General features: G+C 37.0%; 1 protein-coding gene across 2 annotated transcripts; it reads left to right on the forward strand.

The window, feature by feature from the left end:
* The first annotated feature begins 1,275 nt into the window (after window positions 1–1,275).
* Window positions 1,276–19,917, forward strand: LOC136343546 (uncharacterized). Of its 2 annotated transcripts, none has more exons than XR_010732799.1 (10): window positions 1,276–1,500; window positions 13,322–13,514; window positions 13,916–14,224; window positions 14,278–14,505; window positions 14,723–14,874; window positions 14,931–15,076; window positions 15,130–15,546; window positions 15,709–15,814; window positions 18,679–18,893; window positions 18,945–19,114. XR_010732799.1 is itself a non-coding variant. In XM_066290325.1 (10 exons), exons 1-10 carry the CDS (start codon window positions 1,455–1,457, stop codon window positions 19,180–19,182), a joined length of 2,160 nt encoding a protein of 719 aa, XP_066146422.1. In that variant the 5' UTR covers window positions 1,279–1,454; the 3' UTR covers window positions 19,183–19,917. The 2 variants fall into 2 exon arrangements, 1 of the variants encoding a protein (XP_066146422.1); XM_066290325.1 differs by having other exon boundaries at window positions 1,279–1,500; window positions 15,709–15,924; window positions 18,945–19,917.
* The last annotated feature ends 633 nt before the right edge of the window (window positions 19,918–20,550 follow it).

The raw sequence follows: 20,550 nt of genomic DNA on the forward strand, positions 1-20,550 counted from the left end.
TAAACGTATGTTCTATCTTGCTTCGTTTTATAATAGCTTTCATCGTACACTCTTAAAAAAAATGCGGCACTCTTTCTTAAAGAGGGTTAAGTAACAACGCAAAAACCAAGTGGTACTCTCCAAAACAATGAAATTTATAAATTTTTTGAAAAAAGTCCTGAGAATTAGTCACGGGCGAAAATGCCAAAAAAGGATGGGGTGAAATCCCGCAAAGAAAATCTATTTAACAGTTCTATACGTTTTGTGAAAAGTGGATTATCACTGTTTTGTATGTACAAATGTGCTCAAAATTACATGTATTTTTGTTTATTTTCTACAATTCTATTAAACAAGAATTTCTATTAAATAAATATTAAATTTGTCGGAAATTTCTTAGTTTCAGAAGCTGCAGCGGATCTAAAAATTACTGCAAAATTCACTGAATTTCTGGAGTTCTGCTACAAGTGTGTTATCCTCAGTTTCTCTCTTTCCTTTTCAGGGAGTGCTTTTTTCAAACAACAGAAACGCTCCAAATTACATCGGAATTCCTTGAGTATTTGCAACGTTATGGAAAGAAGGATTCCATTGTTTATGCCAATAAATTTCAGGGAAACATTGTTATCCTTCATCTGGCTAAAAGGTACTCATCACGTGCAATCCCGTAGAAAATGGTTTGATAACAAAATTGGTTCATATACCATAGATCTGCCTCGGGCCAGTTGAATCGCAACGGGGAAGCCCATCTGAGCATCTATTCTATTCACTGAAGTTGAATATCAAAATCGTCCCGACAGAAATTACTTCGGAGCCAAAACGGCTCTTTTTTAACTCCGAGTTGCTACGCAAAAAGTGTTCGCCGCAACGTCCCCCATAACTTCTTTAAGTTTAGAACTATCTCTTTGCAGTACCCTGTATATGTATAACGTGTATAGCTAGTTACGTGTTATCGCAACTGCAGTATTAATCCGCATTACTAAATCGTAATGCGTTATTTCCGCAAATAATACTTCACGATTACTGCCAAAAATGGCAACAACGCGACGTTCTTTTGTTTCAAATTACCTACGCCTCCGGATCTCGTGACGTTACCTGCCAAAGAACTATAACTTTCTTATGTTTTGACACTATTTGACAGATTCAAGGAATTCTAATGAGAATTACAGTTAGTGCTTGTCTTTGTAAACAATACATCAATCAAGCTAATCAGTGACCACAAAGCTCCTAATCAAACAATTACGACTACGTCCTTCCAAGGCTGTACGAGGCAGGTTCCTTTTCTCTTCTCTTGACATTGCACCACTTCTTCGTCCGTCGGAACCACTTTGTTTCGTTGCGGTTCTCTTGGGCGCAGTCCGCATAGCAGTACCATTTGCGTATGGCGATTTTCCGCTATCGGTCAAGTTTCGCGTGTACCGGGTGGTGATGATTAGGGGTGTGAATGGAATTATGGAATTTAACTTTCAATTTTAGTGGTGATGATGGCGACAACGGTGATTCATGCGGTGCTCTTGACATGTATTTGTAAGTTAATATTCATTACACTGACATTATTGGGTTTAAATTTCCTTTACAAGTTATAAATGTATTTTAATTCGATCATTATGAGCGTATATTATAGACAATCAATTTTGCAAACACAAAATTAGCTGCAACAGTGAAATTTGCATCGCCATAATACAGATAAAAAACAAAGGATAATTTTCAAAAAGCTCCAGCGGAAGTAATTTTAACAACAAAATACGAAATTATTCTAAAATTTATGTATTCATTGAACTGATCGCGAGCAAAATAAATAATTTAATAATTAAATCATAGATATTTCACAAAAGAGTCATTAAAGTGTGTGGATTCGAATAAATGATATAGGTATCCGAAAATGATTTATTGGAAAAATTATAACTTATTCTGGAGCGTACACATAATACACTATGAAATGCAAATGCACGTCATGTCACCACATTGTGAATTAGACATACGTTATTCTACTCGTAGTTTATGAAAGCTGGAATTTAATATTTGAAATGTAATCCAAACACGGTGACAATGTGAGGCAAAATTATTCTAATAGTTTTTAAAATGCGGCACAAATTTCTATGCTCGAGTGGCATTTTAACACTGACCGAGGGCCTGTGAAGAGTACTCAACCGTGTGTAATGTTCTGCACGTTTTACACAAACATACACGTTTTGCCTACGTAAACATGCCAAACATTTAGAACATTATTATATATATATATTTGTACCATCATGAACCTTCGGAGACCTATTTTGATGGTTGCAGTTTTTTAAAAATTAAAATACGTCAAAATGTAGCTTATTAGATCCCCTTCGATCCCGAGGAGACCGATTCCAAAATTGACAGCTGTTGGTGCACAATAGCGATTTCCGTGGAACCTTGCAGCTGTCAAATTTCTCCGAATACCTCGGAAACCGTCAATTTTGAACATAGGACATTTTACACAAACCGACCCAAAAATTTAACGAGAATTCCGAAAATAACAAAACAATTTGGTACGTCCCATTTTAGCCAACGAATTTTTATATCGTCACACTTTTTGAGCTCGTTCTGTGCATTAGAAAGTAATATCTGGAAATAAATTTTTATGTGCTCTGCAATCCCGTAAAAGGAAAAAATGGTAGAGAAACTGAACAAGTCTAACGTACTATTGCAGGACCCTGTATATAAGATATCTCGGATATGGAAGCTCTAAAGAGAACTTGACGCTGAGAGGTGCTGCGATTGCACTTCAGTGAATGTTGAACATAAGTGTTAATTAGCAGCGGATTTATTGTCATTTATTTTTTAATTATTATCTCCTTTGAGTTTCAATTGCTTTTTCAATAATTGCAGAATTCCCATCAAACGTACCAATACACAAAATGGTAACTGTGCTGTTACCTTATATAAAAGAGCTACAGAGAGAAGAAACTCCGCAATTCTACACCTCTTTGCGACACAACGAGGGTTTCCCAATGTTCATGATTTTACGCTATTATCCACCATTTATTTTAAATGTTTTACAGGACCTGAGGGTAGAAGGGAAAAGGACTTAACCATAAATTGCCTTTATTGGTACCGACCAAATTACGTCATTGGCGGTAGGCGTAGGTGCTAACCGCAGTGCGAATTTATTGCCCTTTTGCTATTTTTTTTTCATACATGAAGTTCGTACGATTTAATTGCTCTTTCAATCATTTCAAGGCATTATAGATTTAATCAAATGCAATGACTTTAAGTTTTGCTATTTTGTAGTTAGAGAATTGTATTTCTCGTTTTAGATATATTTTGAGAACTTCTGAACAAAATGGAGAATGCACATATTATTCTAGAGTCTGTCTAACTGTCAAATAAGCCTGAAATTTCAACTCTAATTATCTTTATGAGTACGCTGACGTAACGATTTCTCAACTCTTATGTTTAACAGACTCAGAAGATATAGAAGGGAAAGGAAAGGTGCTAAATCGGAGTAAGGAATACTTATTCGTGCTGACTAAATTGCGACAATGTCGAGGTATAGGTGTCAATTACTGTGCGGATTTATTGCTGTTTTATACTTCTTTATTTCAAGTTTTAATTGCAATTTCTCGTTAATTTACAAGTTTACGAAACGTATTTCGATTAAATAGATATAGATCGGATTGGAATGTAGTTTTCTTCAAAAATTCGGGTACATTTATATAAATGATGCGGCATCTTAATATTTTGATATTACACATTGAATTTATACTGCTCGAAAGTTACGACCCAAACTCATCTACATTTCATCTACGTTCTTATATTATTCGAGACCTGATTGCTAATAATCTAGCATTTGCGTGACATTATCGGCATTTGGGGATAATTACGCACATGACCCTTTATCTTCTGGACACTACATTATATTGCTTTTTAATGCAAACGTGTTAAACATTGTTTTGACAAACTACCCATTTTGAAGTTCGGCTCTAAAGCGCAAAACCAATTATTCAAACGAAACCTTAAAAGGGATTAACTTTGCACTTTTAGCGATTTTCCATTAAAAATTCAAATGTAGGTATAAATAAGCATCGAGAAGGGCAAACAAAAATGCAAATTCCTGTTTACCAAAGGCTTTGTTCATATTTCAGAGTCATGAATTTCCATTTGTTACGGTGTGGCTTGGTCTAGCGTCCGCCATTTTTTTCTAGGTAAATAGATTATGAAAAATGCATTCAGTTCTCATAGCAAACACGTACATTGACAGGTTCTGACCGCGGGATTTTTTTATTAGATTAATTATGACTTTTTTTATGTAAGCGGAAGAGCTAACGTTTCTTAATTCGGCACAATTGATCAAACGAAAGTGTATGGTTAACTATTAGTTTAGAAAAAAGTAAATTTTATTAACGGTGGCAGCCATGTAAATGTGCATGGTGGTCACGTGAGGCTGCCCTCCTGCAGTGGTAGTCCCGGCATTGAGACATTGGTGCAGCGCGACGCTGCCATTTAGGGAGGAGCTAGAAAAATTTTCAGGAAAAAATCAGATATGTCGAAATTGATTGGAGATGCACAATTGAAAATGGATCGAGACTCCAATAAGTTTGGGCGGTGACGTGTTTTGCGAACTACCGATGCAACGTTTAACGTTATTTCCAAAAAGCATTTTTGGATAGAAAGTTATTAAATATTTTCCTTAATTCTAACGTCATGAGTTGCCTTTACTCGTCTACGTTCAATTAAACAACTTGTCCCGTACAGAAGGGCAAACGTTTCTCAAGAATTTCCTAGTTTGTATTTTTTATCGTATTATTGCGTTCAAGTAGGAAATATTTTTTGAGTCATAAAATTGAGAAGATGTTAAGAACCTTCACGTCACATTGCGTAATTTTATAGGCCATAGAAAAGTGTCACATGTATAGCGAGCATCGTTGCAATTTCATTCCGGATTTTTTACTTTGTCGTTTTCCACCTGTCGCATTACGGAAACGTACACGCGAACTGGTTTAGTGGTTCACCATTTACGTGAAATGCTTAACGTTACTTCACGCGCTGACAGTGTCATTTTTCGCATCCGGGTCACGGCTTTGTTTTTTCCACATTGGTCATTTTAGACGACTCAAAATTCAAACAGTCCGCACTAATAAATGATGCAAAAGTCGAAAAAAGAATTACGGACCGGAGCACACCTGACGACCCATCTGAAAATGAATTAATCTGGAAATGATGTCTGGGAATCCGAAATGGAAGCACAACATCGGCGAATTCAGATGCATCGATTTTATGCGTGACTTGCCTTCGTTTACCCATCTGTTTTCATAAATAAATATTCATATAATTATTTAACGATTTGTAAATAGGCGTCCAGTTGTTCGTATGTGCCCGATTCGCCTTCGGGGGGATGAATTCGGTAAATAGATCACCTGAAAGGTGCGTGCCGTTCGCATGCCGCCGGGATTAGAATAATTTGCTGCCCCATACATATGGAGATGCAATACGGCTATCGGAATGTACATGTGTGTTCATTTTTTCTTATCTTTAATTTAAAACACGAAAATCACCACTCTGTTAAATGTTTTCTGGACAAATGGTGAACTCGGTCGTCGTCGCGCAGATGCACCTCCCGAGAAAGCTCGAAGTTCGTGGTTTTTCACCTCGTGCAAATGAATTTTTAAACGAAATTTGTTCTGCATTTAAGAAAGTGAAGTGTAGTGTCATAGAACATGGAAAGCACTATTTAAGGAACTTTATAGGAAAACGAACCTATTGTTAAGCGAAAATTAAAACCGTTCAAGAGAAGAGCATTCCTATTATTAACATCTATTATAAGGCACCTACTACTTAACCAAGTTATTAACCAAAAAACTTATTTGTGCGGTACTACCGCCAAGGCTCAGTACCTCGCCAAATTGACGTAGAAAGCGACTTCTTCTTGTGAGCGATACATTTGATATCTTTACGAAGAAAACGTGACATACACGTGCAAATTACACGACAAAGAAGTGTCCCCAATAATACCAGCTTCAAAAAATTTCTTATGAAAGTGGACAAGGTCAATGTTTCTTCCGATATTCTTTTGATTAAATAACTTACTCTTTACGTCTGCCATATGGCACGCAATGAAGACTATAGCTGAAGTCGTATCAATCATTCAACAGGGCTATATATGTAAATCTAGTAAAGATCTCCATCAAGGAGTCATCTTTGTTGCTATTGACGGCAATTTTAAGTTACACAATGGATACGAATGGCTAATCATGTAGGACTGATTTTATTACATGTAAATCTTAAGTGAACGTATATGTGCCTTTCCTTTAGCCGAAGCAAAAACCGTCTCAGATTACTTTTAATGGGCTTTTTCAATGCATTACAGTTCCTTGTTCAATCCATGCGCTTGTCGAAGTATCTTTAATCTCTTTAAAAAAAGCCGATTATACGCAATTTTCAAGCTGCAAGCTGAAGAAACGATAATGATTGATCTTGATGTAGATTAACGTAACTAGTTTCCTTACATACACATACATAACTTGCCAACTTTAAAAAGTGCTAATTAATCATCTGTTAATGGCCATGATCGATGAGGCAGTGTTGAGATTGATGCTTAATGGACACTTTAAGAGGCATAAATTGATGATTGGATTTATGCACATGCAAGAGGAATTCTATCTAAAGAATCAAAATAGGAATAGAAAAAGCAGCCTTTACTGGCCATAACATACTCGTTTTGATTTTTGGTTGTGTGTTGTATAAAACACAGATTGCAAGATTTGATTGGAATGTGTGTACAAATTTAACCGGTTATCAGGAATATCTTGATAAATTGGAAATCTAATGGGGAATTGTTAAATGTGTGGGCGAAAACGAGAATCCATTAATGGCAAATACCAACAAGGTCATAAAAAATCCATTTCTACTAAAAACATTGATTAAATTTGTGTTACGCTACTAAATTTCTACATCGTGAAATTTTGGTTCTGTATTTTTCTAACTAAAAAGTTATGAACCCGTTTACGTAAATGCCAGTGCCGTGCGAAGCTTCGATTATGAAAACCAGATATGAAATTATTTTCCTTAAGTAAATTTAAAACCTAACGAAATTTCTACTACGTCACTGCGACTCCTAAATAACTCACATTTTTATTAAGTAACGTTTTTTGAGAGGAGAAGTTATAACTCTGATTCCGTACAAATCAGCACCATGCGAAACGCCTTAGGTAGCTATTAAGGGTCAGCTTAGCACTTACTACTTATAAGTACTTACACCGAATCTAAAAAATCAGAGACGTACGAGACATCGCTAGCAGTTTTAACAACAAGAATTTGATTATTTTCATTTTTCAAATAAGCCCAAATTTGAATGTTATTTTGAGCGACTTTACGACTTACGCTTATATGAGTTTATGATTACATGAGGGCCAGATACCTACTTCTCCCGATTTTCATTATTCTACGGTACAGGGTGATTTCTGAAAGTTCTCGAACATCTAGACGCTTTTATTGAAAGCCCCCGATTCGAGCAATGCTCCCGACCTGCTATATTTTGACAAATTAAGCGTAGAAAGTACAGTTTGCACTCTGAATTTTTGCATGTGCGTCATACATACGAATTGTATGCACCGAATCAATTTAAGGTCAAAATAAAATTTGACCAGTGGCGTTTCAAAAATGTTATGTTTTTGTATTGAAATCGAAAAAGCTGGTACAACAAGAGCGGGTAAAAAATGAGGAGATGAACTATTAATTTGTGAACTAAACACCCGAAAAATGAAATTAAAATCACGAAAACTGTTTACAACTATACGAAACACAGTGAAAACGTTAACAGACATTATCACGCCTCTAATCTTGCTAGAATTCTAACAAATAACCAAGCCAAAGACGTACGTTCATACTACCATCTTTGTTCTACTCATAGACTCCCATCATCAGTTTTGACTCGTTAGTCTGGTTCGTAGACGACATGCATATTATATCTTTGTCTTTGTTATTTGAATAGTACGGTCCCCCATTCTTCGCACAGACGTGCATGCTACCTAATTCGACATACGCCCAAAGATTCAAACTCCAAACTATAGTTATCGCGTGCACAAATGTCTAGGTTTACCTCTCCGATTATTTATTCCTCGTGCAGCTAGAGATTTCCGCGTTAACATGATGTTTTCATGTAAAATTGCTTGTTCTATCTATGCCGGGGAGCATCTTTAGATCTAAAATGTACAACAATAAAATTAAAATTCCAGTATTGTGAAGCAACTCACGTCGCCGAATGAAAGAAACGATCTCCCATGGCGTTTAATATTGAAAAAGTAAAAGAAAATGAACTAACCACGTTTGTTGTGTATAATCGAACCTCTGCCAATCAAAAATTTACAATTTAAATTATTTAATTAAAACGGAGTAATATGTTGCGACAGAACGCCATTAAAACGAAAAATGGAAGTCATTTCGGTGAATTAAAAGCACTTATTTCGCCTTTCTCTCTCGGATGATTTATTTTGGATCTTATAGAATTTAATCTGAGCAAAATATTTTTACATTAATAGCTTCACAATAGGAGATAAGTCTTGTCGACACAATAGACCGATCTGAATTTCAGGATTTCAACGCAACATTTCAAATTTTCGACGAATGGTATTACACTTAAGAAGATTATGAACTCTCGTTAAATCTTAATTGTGATAGTTTCCAGCAGCACCTATAAATCCAATTCGGTTGCCGCCGCTTTACTTATTTCTCGAGATGGAATTTCCTTTCAATTCTCTAAAAATGGTCACATTCCCATACACACCCACATGACTAATGTTCGTGACCAACGTCTGTGACTTTATACTTCACGAAAGAGAAAGGTGTCATTTTTCGTTTGCCAAGGAAATTGTTGAATTAATTTTAGAAGGAAACTCACTTGTGAACTTTTCGCTCAAAACGCACACAGCGAAAAATTCGAAAACACATTATCCAGGTGGAAAGTGCCAATCATACTCGGATTTTAATTAAGTCCAGGAGCTGGAAAAAATTAAAGAAATTTTCCACGTGGAGTGAAAATTAAAATTTCCCGCCTGCTTTGAAGTTATTAAATCTCTAAAATATTACATCAGTGAGTTCTATATGCTTTACCCGCTTTTATTTTATATATTTTCAATGCTTTAACAGGCGAGGAACCGGAGAAATTCACGTTCCATATAATCCATTTCTTCTTTGAATATTTTTTGAAATCACGTTGAAGCGGGAGCACTAGAATGAAATAGTTTAATGGGCTATTAAAGAGCCAATTTCATAGTACAAGTGTCTGACGTGTCACGGGTCGTGTTGCAAATAGAGAATGTGGCGTAACGTGGCAAATAACCGAATTAGTTTCATTAAACGGAAAACAAGGTTCATATGGACATTACTCAAGAACACGATTAATTTGGACTGAATTTTCGTAAAATACTCACCATTACCATTGCAAATTGGTGCAAAGTAATTATCAACGTTAAGAAAGAAAACGGTCACACGGGGCGAACTAGAAAACAACAACCTCGATTTTGGTAAAGCGTATCGATGGAAATTACAGCGGCCAAAATTTTCACGAATCGAAAGGCTCAATATCGATAAGAAATCCGAAATATCGAAAGCTTGTATAATATCGGTAATTCATATTTGCGGACATCTGTTAAGGAAAACAACTGGAAACCTTGACATTCTTTAATATGCAGGCAATTATTTAAACAATATTCTGCCATGGACCTACATAACAAGCATTTTCTCCCACTGTGCGATATTAATCCGTCAAACGAATATCGCGGCTCTTCGATTGATACGTGGGTCGTCAAATAAATATGGGCACGGAGCATTTTTTCAACATGGAAATTATCGATAGCTGATAAGCGAAATTACCGAAACGCCTTGCCGAATCAATACAAAGTTCTTAAAGGAATGTCACATATTCGAAGGGTCGATGTCACCATTAAAGGGGGCCGAAGGTGCCTCGAACTTCGCAAATTGCCCCCGTACGTTCCATCCGTAGATGTGCCACGCTTCGGCAACCAGACGTATGCTAAATATCTCTTTTTTTTTTTGTTTGTTTGTTATTCCGGATTTCTTAATGTCTGCTGCACAACGTCTCAATTCTGCTATTTATCGTTCGCAGTGTCAATAAGCGACTCGAGGTTGTTTTAACGAAATTTGCATAGATTTGCTTAGTAATTGATTACTGCGGGGGGCGTTCCTCCTGCGTTTTCACATTTCAGCTAAAGGCCGATTTTTCCTCGTACTCCCAACTCGGCCAAAAGTGACGGCCCCGACAAGCTTTGCCCCAAAAAAATTGACAGTCCCAGTTGGAACCTCATTGGGCCGGCATTTTTCGTTGCTCAAAGAAGAGACACTACTCAGTAGCGTCCGTCGAAATTAGTAGTATTTGTGACACGTGCGATCGTCAATGCTTTAATTAATAATTCAAAAAGTTTATCGGAAAGCCGGTACCGACAATATTCCCTTAATTAGCAGACCATCAGTTTCGAACCAAGCTGCATATGAAACAGCTTTGGAGCTAACTCGATTGTTTAGATGTGCTGTCCATATATTGTATACTATACGGTCCGGCGAGTTGTAAATTTAGAAATAAACTCAATTCTCTACTTTGTGTTTTGCGGGGTTGAATTAATGGCATTAGTGGGATTGCGGACGCGAAAAAAGCAGTGCTGAATGTTTAAAACTGTGAATTTCCCCATATGCGGCATCGCTCCAATTTTTCTTCCTCCACCCAGAAATATACAGCATGTACATAAATTTCTGAAAATATTTTCCCAATCATCTGAGGCGAGATCCCCAATGATCAATCCATTACTTTCATGTTGCGCTGTTATACTTTCCGCCTGGCTCTATAAAGGGGGGCAAAGGCAATTTCCCCACTAAAACTAATAAAGGAGTTTGTACGTTAACATTCCCTCGAACCCTCATTTGGGGAGTTTTAACTCTTGACTTAAGTACGCAGATCAAACAAGCGATGATTTATTAATTTTACTTCCGCACGTTCCGTGATGAATTCGAAGTTCTCTGGTGATTTCTTGGCGGTGCCGTATAGAGAAATCGCTCAATTTCTTCAACGCACGAAACCGATGTTGCACTAAGTGCTTAATTGATCTTCTAGGAGGTTCAGTAAACGTAACTCTGTAATTTTGAACGCTTTCTGCGTCAGTTTTCGCTCTACGGAAGCCGATGAGGTTTGAGATAAATATCGCGTTTAATACAGTCGGTTCCATGTTTGAATAATTTTAACGCCCAAAAAGCGAAAAAAGAAAGGTCGAGAATCGTTTGGTGTTGCGGGGACTCAAGGCAACAAAGCGGTCTAAACTTCCTCATGAAGCAAATTGGTACGTCTTTTACCTGAAATTAATCAAAATTTATCATTCGTGAATTAATACTACCGAGTGTTTGGTGTTAGAAATTTCTGAACAATATTAGTGTGGGGCTCTGTTATATGGGCAGAGAACAAGCAAAGATGAATTATTCATTTCTGGCATTTTAAAATCCCAAAAACATCCACGTTCCGCAACACCATTTAAATTTTCACCTCTCCAGTTACAGCATCGCATACGAGATCCAAATTATTCAATTTAGCAACATCAAAGATACTGAATAATAAGGAGGGAATGGGGAGCGCGTTGAAATATCCGTTACTTTAAGTAAAAAAAAGTGCCCCTCACATCGTTGGTCAAGTAATTCGCGAAGCAAAGGGAAAAATAAATGGAGGCCCTCTCTCTCCTGAACGTCCTTTCTGGACAATTTTTCTTGCATCGGGGGCAAAACACAGCAATGAAATCTGCAGCTCCCGTCCCCCCTCCCTCTGCCAAAAAATCAATGAATCAATCGCTTTACTCTTGTTTGACATTACGTTATCTTCAGATTACAGATTTCCTCTTGATTTCTCTGTGATCTTAATATTTGACCGTTCCAGCGTGAAATAGGCAACAAACCCACTGGGCACTACTTTTGATAGCAATGAAGTCTTACGTTTTGCTGAACGAAGCTCAATTTAACAACTACAAGTTGCAGTGAAACAGACGTGAGGTCAGAGGTTTTGAGACCACTGCCCTTTTTCCAATAGATGTTTATCATCTGGATTGGAATAGACCGATCCAGGCAGCTGGATTTCAACAAAACAACTGTTTAACGAATTAAACAACGTGTAAATACAAATTTTTCAACTAAAATATTTTTTACGGGAAGTTTTACTTTGTCAATTGAGAACTTTTTGCTGAAAGCAATGCAGAAGCTGCCCATAGCATTTTAATGGGGTTTGCTAAAGGGGAGTTTTTGCGGCGCAATTAATTTTCGATGATGGTTCACAAACAAAACTGTGTACCCACTTATATAGATATTTCAGTCTCTAGAAGCATGCTATGGGAAAACTCTCAGGCTACATAGGTCCTATTCTCGGTATTTCTTACTTAATAAATTACGTTTATTTGCAATAACATCAGCTTCCTGTACCCTCAAGCCCCAATCACTAGCCGGAAAGAGTTGCTGAGATATATAGCCGACATGCAATTATTAATCTAATGTAATTCTAATGTAATATTCATTAATGCTACACCAAGCACAGACTAGTTTGTGGTTTGGATCATAAGTCTATCAGAAAATGCACCAGGAAGGAAAGTATACGCAGATTAAGTAAGTCTTGTCTAGTCGTGACTGAGGACTGAGGCACCAAGCTGTGCAGTAAAATGAAAGTCATAGACGAAAAATGGAATATTATAGTTAAAACTACAGAGATTTGTAATTTCTCACGTTTATTGTTTTTTTTTTATTCAGAAGCTTACGTAGTGTTCGTTAATGATAATGCTGTTCCTGTTTGTCAAGGTTCTTAGAGCTTAAATTAATTTAGTTTTCAGTTTAATATTCAACAGGCCTTTTACCACAACTGTTGCAGTATGGGGCGATGAATATTTCAGTTACCCGCGAGTTTGTCCGGTAAATCGCCCGGCAATTAAATTTTGGGAAAATTCTTTTGCTTTGTTTGTCACGCTAAAACTCCACTTTTTCATGAATTTGCTACATTTTAAAAATACCCATAGAAATCCTTTTGTCATCTTTAAGGGTTTTCGAGTAATTTCAGCCTTTGTGAGGCCACGATTGCACAAAACGTTTACTTGAACTCTACTTTATATGCAGTTTAAAAAAATAAACGCGGTTAAAAAGAAATAAATTTAACCAAAGTACCTAACCATTTATTGCGTTTTTCTCTTCAATCCAAAAGGTAAATACAATGGGAAAAGAGCGTGGATTGAGCTTTAGTTGGAGCTTAAAACTGCATTTTCTCGACATGGAAAATCAATTAAATTGCAATGAATTTTGAATTGAAACAAGACAAGCATATATTTGTAACAATTTGATTTCAACTTTCTAGGTAATACATTCACAGCAGCCGTTTCAACGATACATCACGATAAGCCCAATTCGGTCGCAATTTCTACTATCAAAATAACAGAAAGTAGCACAGACGAAGCCTTAAGAAGTATTAACGTCACTTTATCCTCATCAGAGCGCAAAAAGAGGCTTTTACCTTATCAGAACTTTTACTTCAATCAACCGTTTAATAGGTAAGCATTTTAGTAGAGAAATTAGAACTGTTAATTCATTCTTTCAATCATTCAAATGGGGTAATTTCGAAAACGTATTGCACACACACGCAGCTACAGTTTAATAGGGAGATAATTCAATTCTTTTCCTATTCTAAGTCTCAAACTTATTTGAATTTAAGCGTACCTTAGACATGTTGGGAGTTAAATTCGCAAATTTACCTGAGCATGTGGCAAACGTACTAATAACTTTCCTTTGATCTTTCCGATTTGACGAGAAATAGTCCCACTTTCTTCTCCCAGGCCCAATGAAATACAAATCAACCGCAAATAAATCGAATTTTCTAACTATTCCCCTGAAGTATTTATGAAATATCGGCGATATATTACTTGTTATCAAGCGGAAAAAATTGACATTATAGACCTCATAAGGCCGGGGTGTCTGCTCAGCAATTCAAAGACTTCGAAAATGTCCGCAAATCTCCCAAGAAGCAGCAGGTGGAGCACTTTAGGCCCTCAGATACCCTCTATCAACCGAATCAAAAGTTCACGCCATTTCTGGAAACAAACGCCATACCCGGACCTTTTAGGCCGATGATCAACCCAAACCACTACTATGTTTTGGCAGAAAGTGCTCAACAGGAACAAGAAAATAATGCAAATACCAGGGAAGAGTCCCCACAGCAGGATTTGCGTGCCATATACGAGAAGCTAGCTCAACTAAAATTAAGGTAATAATTCGAAAAAGCTGTATAGTTGAAAATTTATTTAAATACGGATTAAGGCAACAAGCAATGCACCAGAAGAACCCTCCTTACGGATACAGGTTAATGCCTCAATACAGGTTCAGGGAACGACCTCAAAAATTACCACCGCAAGAGTTTAACTACGAGGCGCCGAGGTATAAAGTACAGCCAACCAAAACCACAATTGAGACCTTTACTGCAACCAATATCGATATTCCTGTTAGGGAGGAGGAGGTAGAGAAATATCAACAAGCGGAACCACCAAGGTATAACTTTCATTGCGTTTATTCTATTTTATCTAGCAAGTTCGAGTTATGCGTTAGTTTAACAAATTCAAAAAAATGGCAACAAGGCTGGGTTCAGTTGTTTCAGATTTAACATGGTTATAGATAAAATGACGAAAGCTGGCGAGGGAAGAACCATGTTGCCATATTGCGATATTTGTTCTTAATTGTGTTTTCCATTTTTCTAAATTTTTTTCAGATACCTCCATCAAATGCCCACCCCTATAATGGAGCAAACTCCTGCACCTATACATACGCCCTACAGGGAAAATGTGAAACCTTTTGTACAGCACCAAATCGCCATTGAGGTGCCCCAATCCAGCATCCCCATCCCTTTCACCCCCGAGGTTGGTAAGTATCGCCAAAAGTCCTGAAATATCCGACGTTTTACCCTATGAATCATCCAGGAAGGAACCCATCAAATACTCCTAAACAACGCCCTAAAGCCTATTTTGTGATTCAGCAAAACCGCCCTAAACAACAGGGGTTAGTAATCAGCAGAAAACCTAATAAACCTGCCGCCATTGTTGAAGAGAATTATGTAGCTGAGAAGGTATTATCACAGACATTTAAAACTGTTGTTGCTGAAACATATTTTCGATTTAGTTCATACCATTGGTATTTACCAAACCCCAGCACTACCAAACTCAAAGGCCAGCCTACCAAGTGCCCATTTCCTACCAGGGCAGCTATGAAATACAACATCAGGTCACTCCCTCTCCAGAAGAGGTACCAGAGCAGTACCAGAATTATTATCAATATCAGACAGTGACCCCAGCAATAATATCAACCGCGGCACCTCCAATACCACTTGCGAGCACTGAAAAGGTTCAGTACGACACAAGTTATTCGGATGCGTCCAACCCTCCTAATGAGGAAAAGCAGGAGAAGACGACCTCATTGGCTGAGCTGCTGAAACAGTTGCAGGAATCTAATGCATTACCTCAGACTTTGACCCCTGATAATATTGACAACAGTATTAAGACTTTGGTGAGGATTTTGAATGACTTGAAAGATAGACAGGTAAGTTTTATTTTGGGAAAAAGAGCGACAGTATTCATAGATATGGCAACATTGCATTCGGCTTTTGTTTTTTTAACCGAGACGCCAAAAGTAACGTCTAGTTAAATATCAAATTCCGGTGTTATTAAACAGTTTAAAAACTGACAAAACTTGTACGAGCAGAAGGTGCATCAACCTGCGGTGGCGCAAGATGAGTATGAGTACGACAATGAGGCAGGGGTGGATTTAGGTGGTGAAGTTGCCGACACACCCGATGGGGGCACTCCAGGTAAGCCGGGCGTGGACTACCCTGCTTTATCCAACATTCCCAAAACCACTTTCAGCTGCAAGACGCAACGCTATAAAGGGTTTTTCGGGGATCCTGATACGAATTGTCAGGTAAATCTTCCAGAGGGGTTAATTAAGTGGGACATAATAGGGGATGGATGAATTGTAGGTCAATAAATGCTTTGTCAACTTAAAAGCGCGTTTTTTGGAGCGTTTCCAAAGCGAAAGCCAAGGTTGGTTTAATTGCTTCGGCTGATAAAGCTTAAGCTATTTAAATTGATCAATGAAATTATTTATAGAGGGTGTTCGATTTGAAGCTGCGATTGAAAATTGCTGAAAAACGGTACGTTGCATGGAAAAGTTTCGAATAAAAGTTGTCCGGTGAAAATGGGGGCCACGTCATGGAAATAGCGAGTTTTGGCCAAAGCGTCGTTTCAAGGGCAACTTTTTTTCCAAATGGCAACCTCGTATGTTTTTTTACAGATCCTCGAAGACCTTCAAAAAATTATTTTTTTTTATTTTAACAATTTTTTTATTAGACGTTTTGCTGCAGAGTTATCCTTGATTTTTATGTCCAGTTTTTGAGATAATCGAAATTATTGCATATGTTGTCTAAAACAAGTTTTGCAATACATATTCTGTTTAAAACTCATAAGAATCCTTCTATCTAATTGAAAAAAATATATTTCTATTAAAAAAAATATTTCCTAAAAAAAACCTTATAACAAGACCTACAGGAACTCGATATTTTTTTCGATAATTAAACTAATTATTTTGCGTGAAATTATTCAAAAATTATTCTTTTCATTTTAAAATTCAATAATCGAAATGGATCGCTATATTTCGAATGAAAAATTGGAAATTATTTTTATTTATGGAGAGGCTGGAAGAGATGTTAGTCGGTCAGTAGAACTTCGTTGAAAGATTTCCGGATGAAAGAGTTCCATGTTGGATGACTTTCTACAGTGTCATTTAAAAATTTCAAAGAAACGAAAACGTTGGAAACAAAAAACGTAATCGCTGCCGAAGTGTATCACATGAGGGCAATTAAATAGCAGTTCTTGCAGCTGTTGCCTTCGATCCCCACGTAAGTTGTCGTCAAAGTACTGCTGGCTCAAGAACATCAAACACAAGTGTCCAAAGAATTTTAAAGGTGAATAAATACCATCTTTACCACATTTTTTCTTCGTCGAGAACTCCATGGAGCTGATTTTGAAAACCGAACCAATTTTTGTAATTGGGCGAAGCAGCAATTAAATCAAGATGCAAATTACTTCTCCGACGTTTTGTTTTCGGATGAATCAACATTCACAAACCATGTTGCAGTGAATCGCCAGAATCTATATTTTTGAAGTGCCATAAACCCACACTGGCTTAGATAAGTTGAACATTAAAGATCATGGTCAGTGAATGTATAGTGCGGAATTATTGGGGAATGCTTAATTGGACCTTTTGTTCATTGAATGAAACCTGAATGGAGAAACGTACCGCGAGTTCTTGCAAAATAATGTCCCGGAATTGTTACAAAACTTTTCATTTGCGATTAGACGGGTAATGTGTGAGGTTCTAGATGAAATGCGTCCAGATCGACGAATTGGACGATCCAGTGAACTGGCCTCCTAGGTCGCCTGATCTGACCTCAGCAGATTATTCCTCTGGGGTTTTTTAAAGGACAAAGTTTATGCAGAAGTACCAACAACTGCATGCGACATGAAAAGGAGAATTGAAAATTGTGAATTAATGAAGGGAGAGATGTTGCGCAGAGCAAACAATTCTTTTCGAATAAAACTTGAGACGTGTTTGGAGCAGGAAGGATATTCTTTTGCATTTTTGCTTCCATGAGTTTCTCAAATCGGAATGTTAAATTAATTCGCCAAATTAAAAAAAATATGTTTTTTTCTACAAATATATATTTTTTTAATTGGATAGATGAATTGTTATGAGTTTTAGATAGAATATGCATTGCGAAACTTAAAAAAATAATAATTTCGATTGTCTCAAAAATTTGACAAAAATCAAGGATAACTCTGCAGCAAAACGTCTAATAAACATTTTTTCAAGATAAGAGATATTCATTTTTTGAAGGTATACAAGGATCTGCAAAAAAAATACGGGGTATTCGTTTGAGAAAAAAATGTACCCTTGAAATGATTTTAAAATTACTTTTTGGCTAAAAGTCACTATCTTCAGGACATATGTCCCTCTTTACTGGACAACTTTTATTCGAACCGTTTTTGAATAGTCACGGCTTTAAATGGGACACCCAGTACATATGTGTATTCGTCGGGTTTATATTTACTCCCTATTGGGGAATTTCTTGGTCGAAATTGGTTTTCACGCAACGGCAAAAGAAAGTTCAAGAGTCAAGAGATTTTTGGTCCAGAGAATGAATCGTGCACTTTATACGGTTCTGTCCGACGTGATAAAATGTTGCGTAAATGAAATTCGGTTCCGCAGGGAACTTGCATGATATATTCCTGTGATTTACTCGCATTCATATTGTCTTATGAATGCATTTTAGAATTATTAATTAGGTATAAAATGAGTGTTAATAATTTTCAATACTCCCTGATTTAACCCAAAATTAGTGGTCGAAGTGTTGATGGAATACGTATTAATTCAATGACATAAAACATAATGAAATATGAAGGTCGCCATTAATATAGCTGATAGGCAGATAATTCGTCCGGACAACAGCAAAATTTGTATTTGTTCACATAAATTAGGACACCAAAGCCGTAGGGTTTCATGCGAAATATTCATTTTTACGTGTCCAGATTTGAGTTTTCCAAAAATTTACCGCTCATTCGTTTGAAGAGCGATCACTCGGTTTTCAATCATTTACCTTTTTCTGTTTAATTTCAGGTCTGGCATTATTGCGATCTCAACGGAGGTCAGGCCTCTTTCCTGTGTCCCAACGGGACCATATTCAGCCAAGTTGCTCTCACTTGCGATTGGTGGTACAATGTCAAGTGCGCCTCAACGGCTCAGCTCTATGTACTAAACGAGCGACTCTATAAATACATCATCCCTCTGTCCCCTAAGTTCCCGGAAGATTACAGCGGGCCCTTAGTTGACAAGTACGAAGCTTTCGAAGGAAAATAAATGTAAACTTATTGAGTCCTCTTCAGGTATTTAGCGATGAAATTTCAAGAGATGGAGGAAAAGCTGCGGAAGCAAAAGAAGGGCAAAGGCAACGCTGATTCTGATGAAACTACCGAAGTAAATGAGGAAGCTGAAGAGGAAGAGGAAGGCGACTCTTCAAATGAAGAGTCTCGGCTGCTTTCTGAGACTGAGAAAATCGACACTAATAGGAAGTCAAACGCAGAATCTGAAGTCACCACGGAAACTGCCATTAGCCAGTCGTGATTTATTTTCTTCGAGAATCTAATTTATTAATCTGGTAAATAACCGGCACCTGCACCCTACAATCCTTTTGTGACCTCCTGTTTAATTAATTCTTAAAAACAAAGCCTCATTGCGGTGTCCGATTTAATTAAATATTTCGAAATGAGCTAAAACTCGTTTAAAATCCGAAGCCATTAAAAGTTATTTGCGTTCAGCTGATGCATATAATGAATTGGCAAACTATGTCCTAAATGTTCCCTGATATTCGGACGAGTTTGGTAGAGTTACAGATGTTTAACTAAATGTGACATCCTGCAAATAAATTACTTTATGGTCAAGCGAAGCAATCCCCAAAGGGAATCCACTGGACAAAGGTAATTTTCAACGAGGTGCAGGTATTTATTGCAAAGTTGCAGGTAAATTTTGCATGAGTCGAAATATATGTATTTACGTCATTACAGGGGCGTAAATTAGTGTAGATACTTGTTAATACAACCGCTATTCTATGCATTTAGTTTATTATTTATTTAGTAAATATTTTAGGAATTGTATAAATCAGTTAGATAGTAAATGTATCATTTAGTGATAATGGCCCTTTTTTAAGAATCGAATACCTCAAACTAAAGTACCTAATTTTGGTAATGAAATGATCTGTGTAATTCTGAGTCGAAATAGGATAGAAATCGTCCGCCATTTCGTTGCCCATTTAAATAGTTTCTAGTCATTTCCTCTCCGAATTTTCTCCTTTTTACGCCTGAATTTTGGCAGGAACCAAAATATTACCTACAGAAGTACTGGTAAACAGGAACAGTATTAGCAATCTTAATTAATTGGCACAAAAATGAAAAACGAACGTCAACTTCATAGAAATGTTTCGATATCACTTCGATTAATTCGATATCGAACTCTAATTTCCGTTTTCTGTGTTTGTCTAATTAAACTTTAATTTACCACCATCATTCGCACAGACCCAAGATTGATATGACACGATAACCACCCTTTTCAGCCAAAGGCTCTTAAATTAAAACCGCAGTTAAAGTGTACGTGCCAATTGCATCCAGAACCTACTTCACTACCTAGGGAGCAGGATCAGTGCCATATCTTTGACCTTCGTCTAATTTCACGTAATGAATGATAGTGGCTATATGATCGGAGCATGTGGCGCTGACCGTGATTCGATAATCAGTGGACGTGACGATGGCAAATGGCAGTTTTGATTTAAAGAATGTAGCAGTTTCTCTTTACTTGTTTTCAAATATACATAGCGGACGAAAACTTCTGCACAAATTCGTTAAAGATTAAAGGAAATATTTTTCATGAAAATTCTGGAACAAGTTAAATATTGTTATGCAAGTAAGTGCATAAGGGTGAGGTCAGGCGATCTAGCAC

The sequence above is a fragment of the Euwallacea fornicatus genome, chromosome 15 (genome assembly GCF_040115645.1).
Source record: "Euwallacea fornicatus isolate EFF26 chromosome 15, ASM4011564v1, whole genome shotgun sequence".
Lineage (NCBI taxonomy): Eukaryota > Metazoa > Arthropoda > Insecta > Coleoptera > Curculionidae > Euwallacea > Euwallacea fornicatus.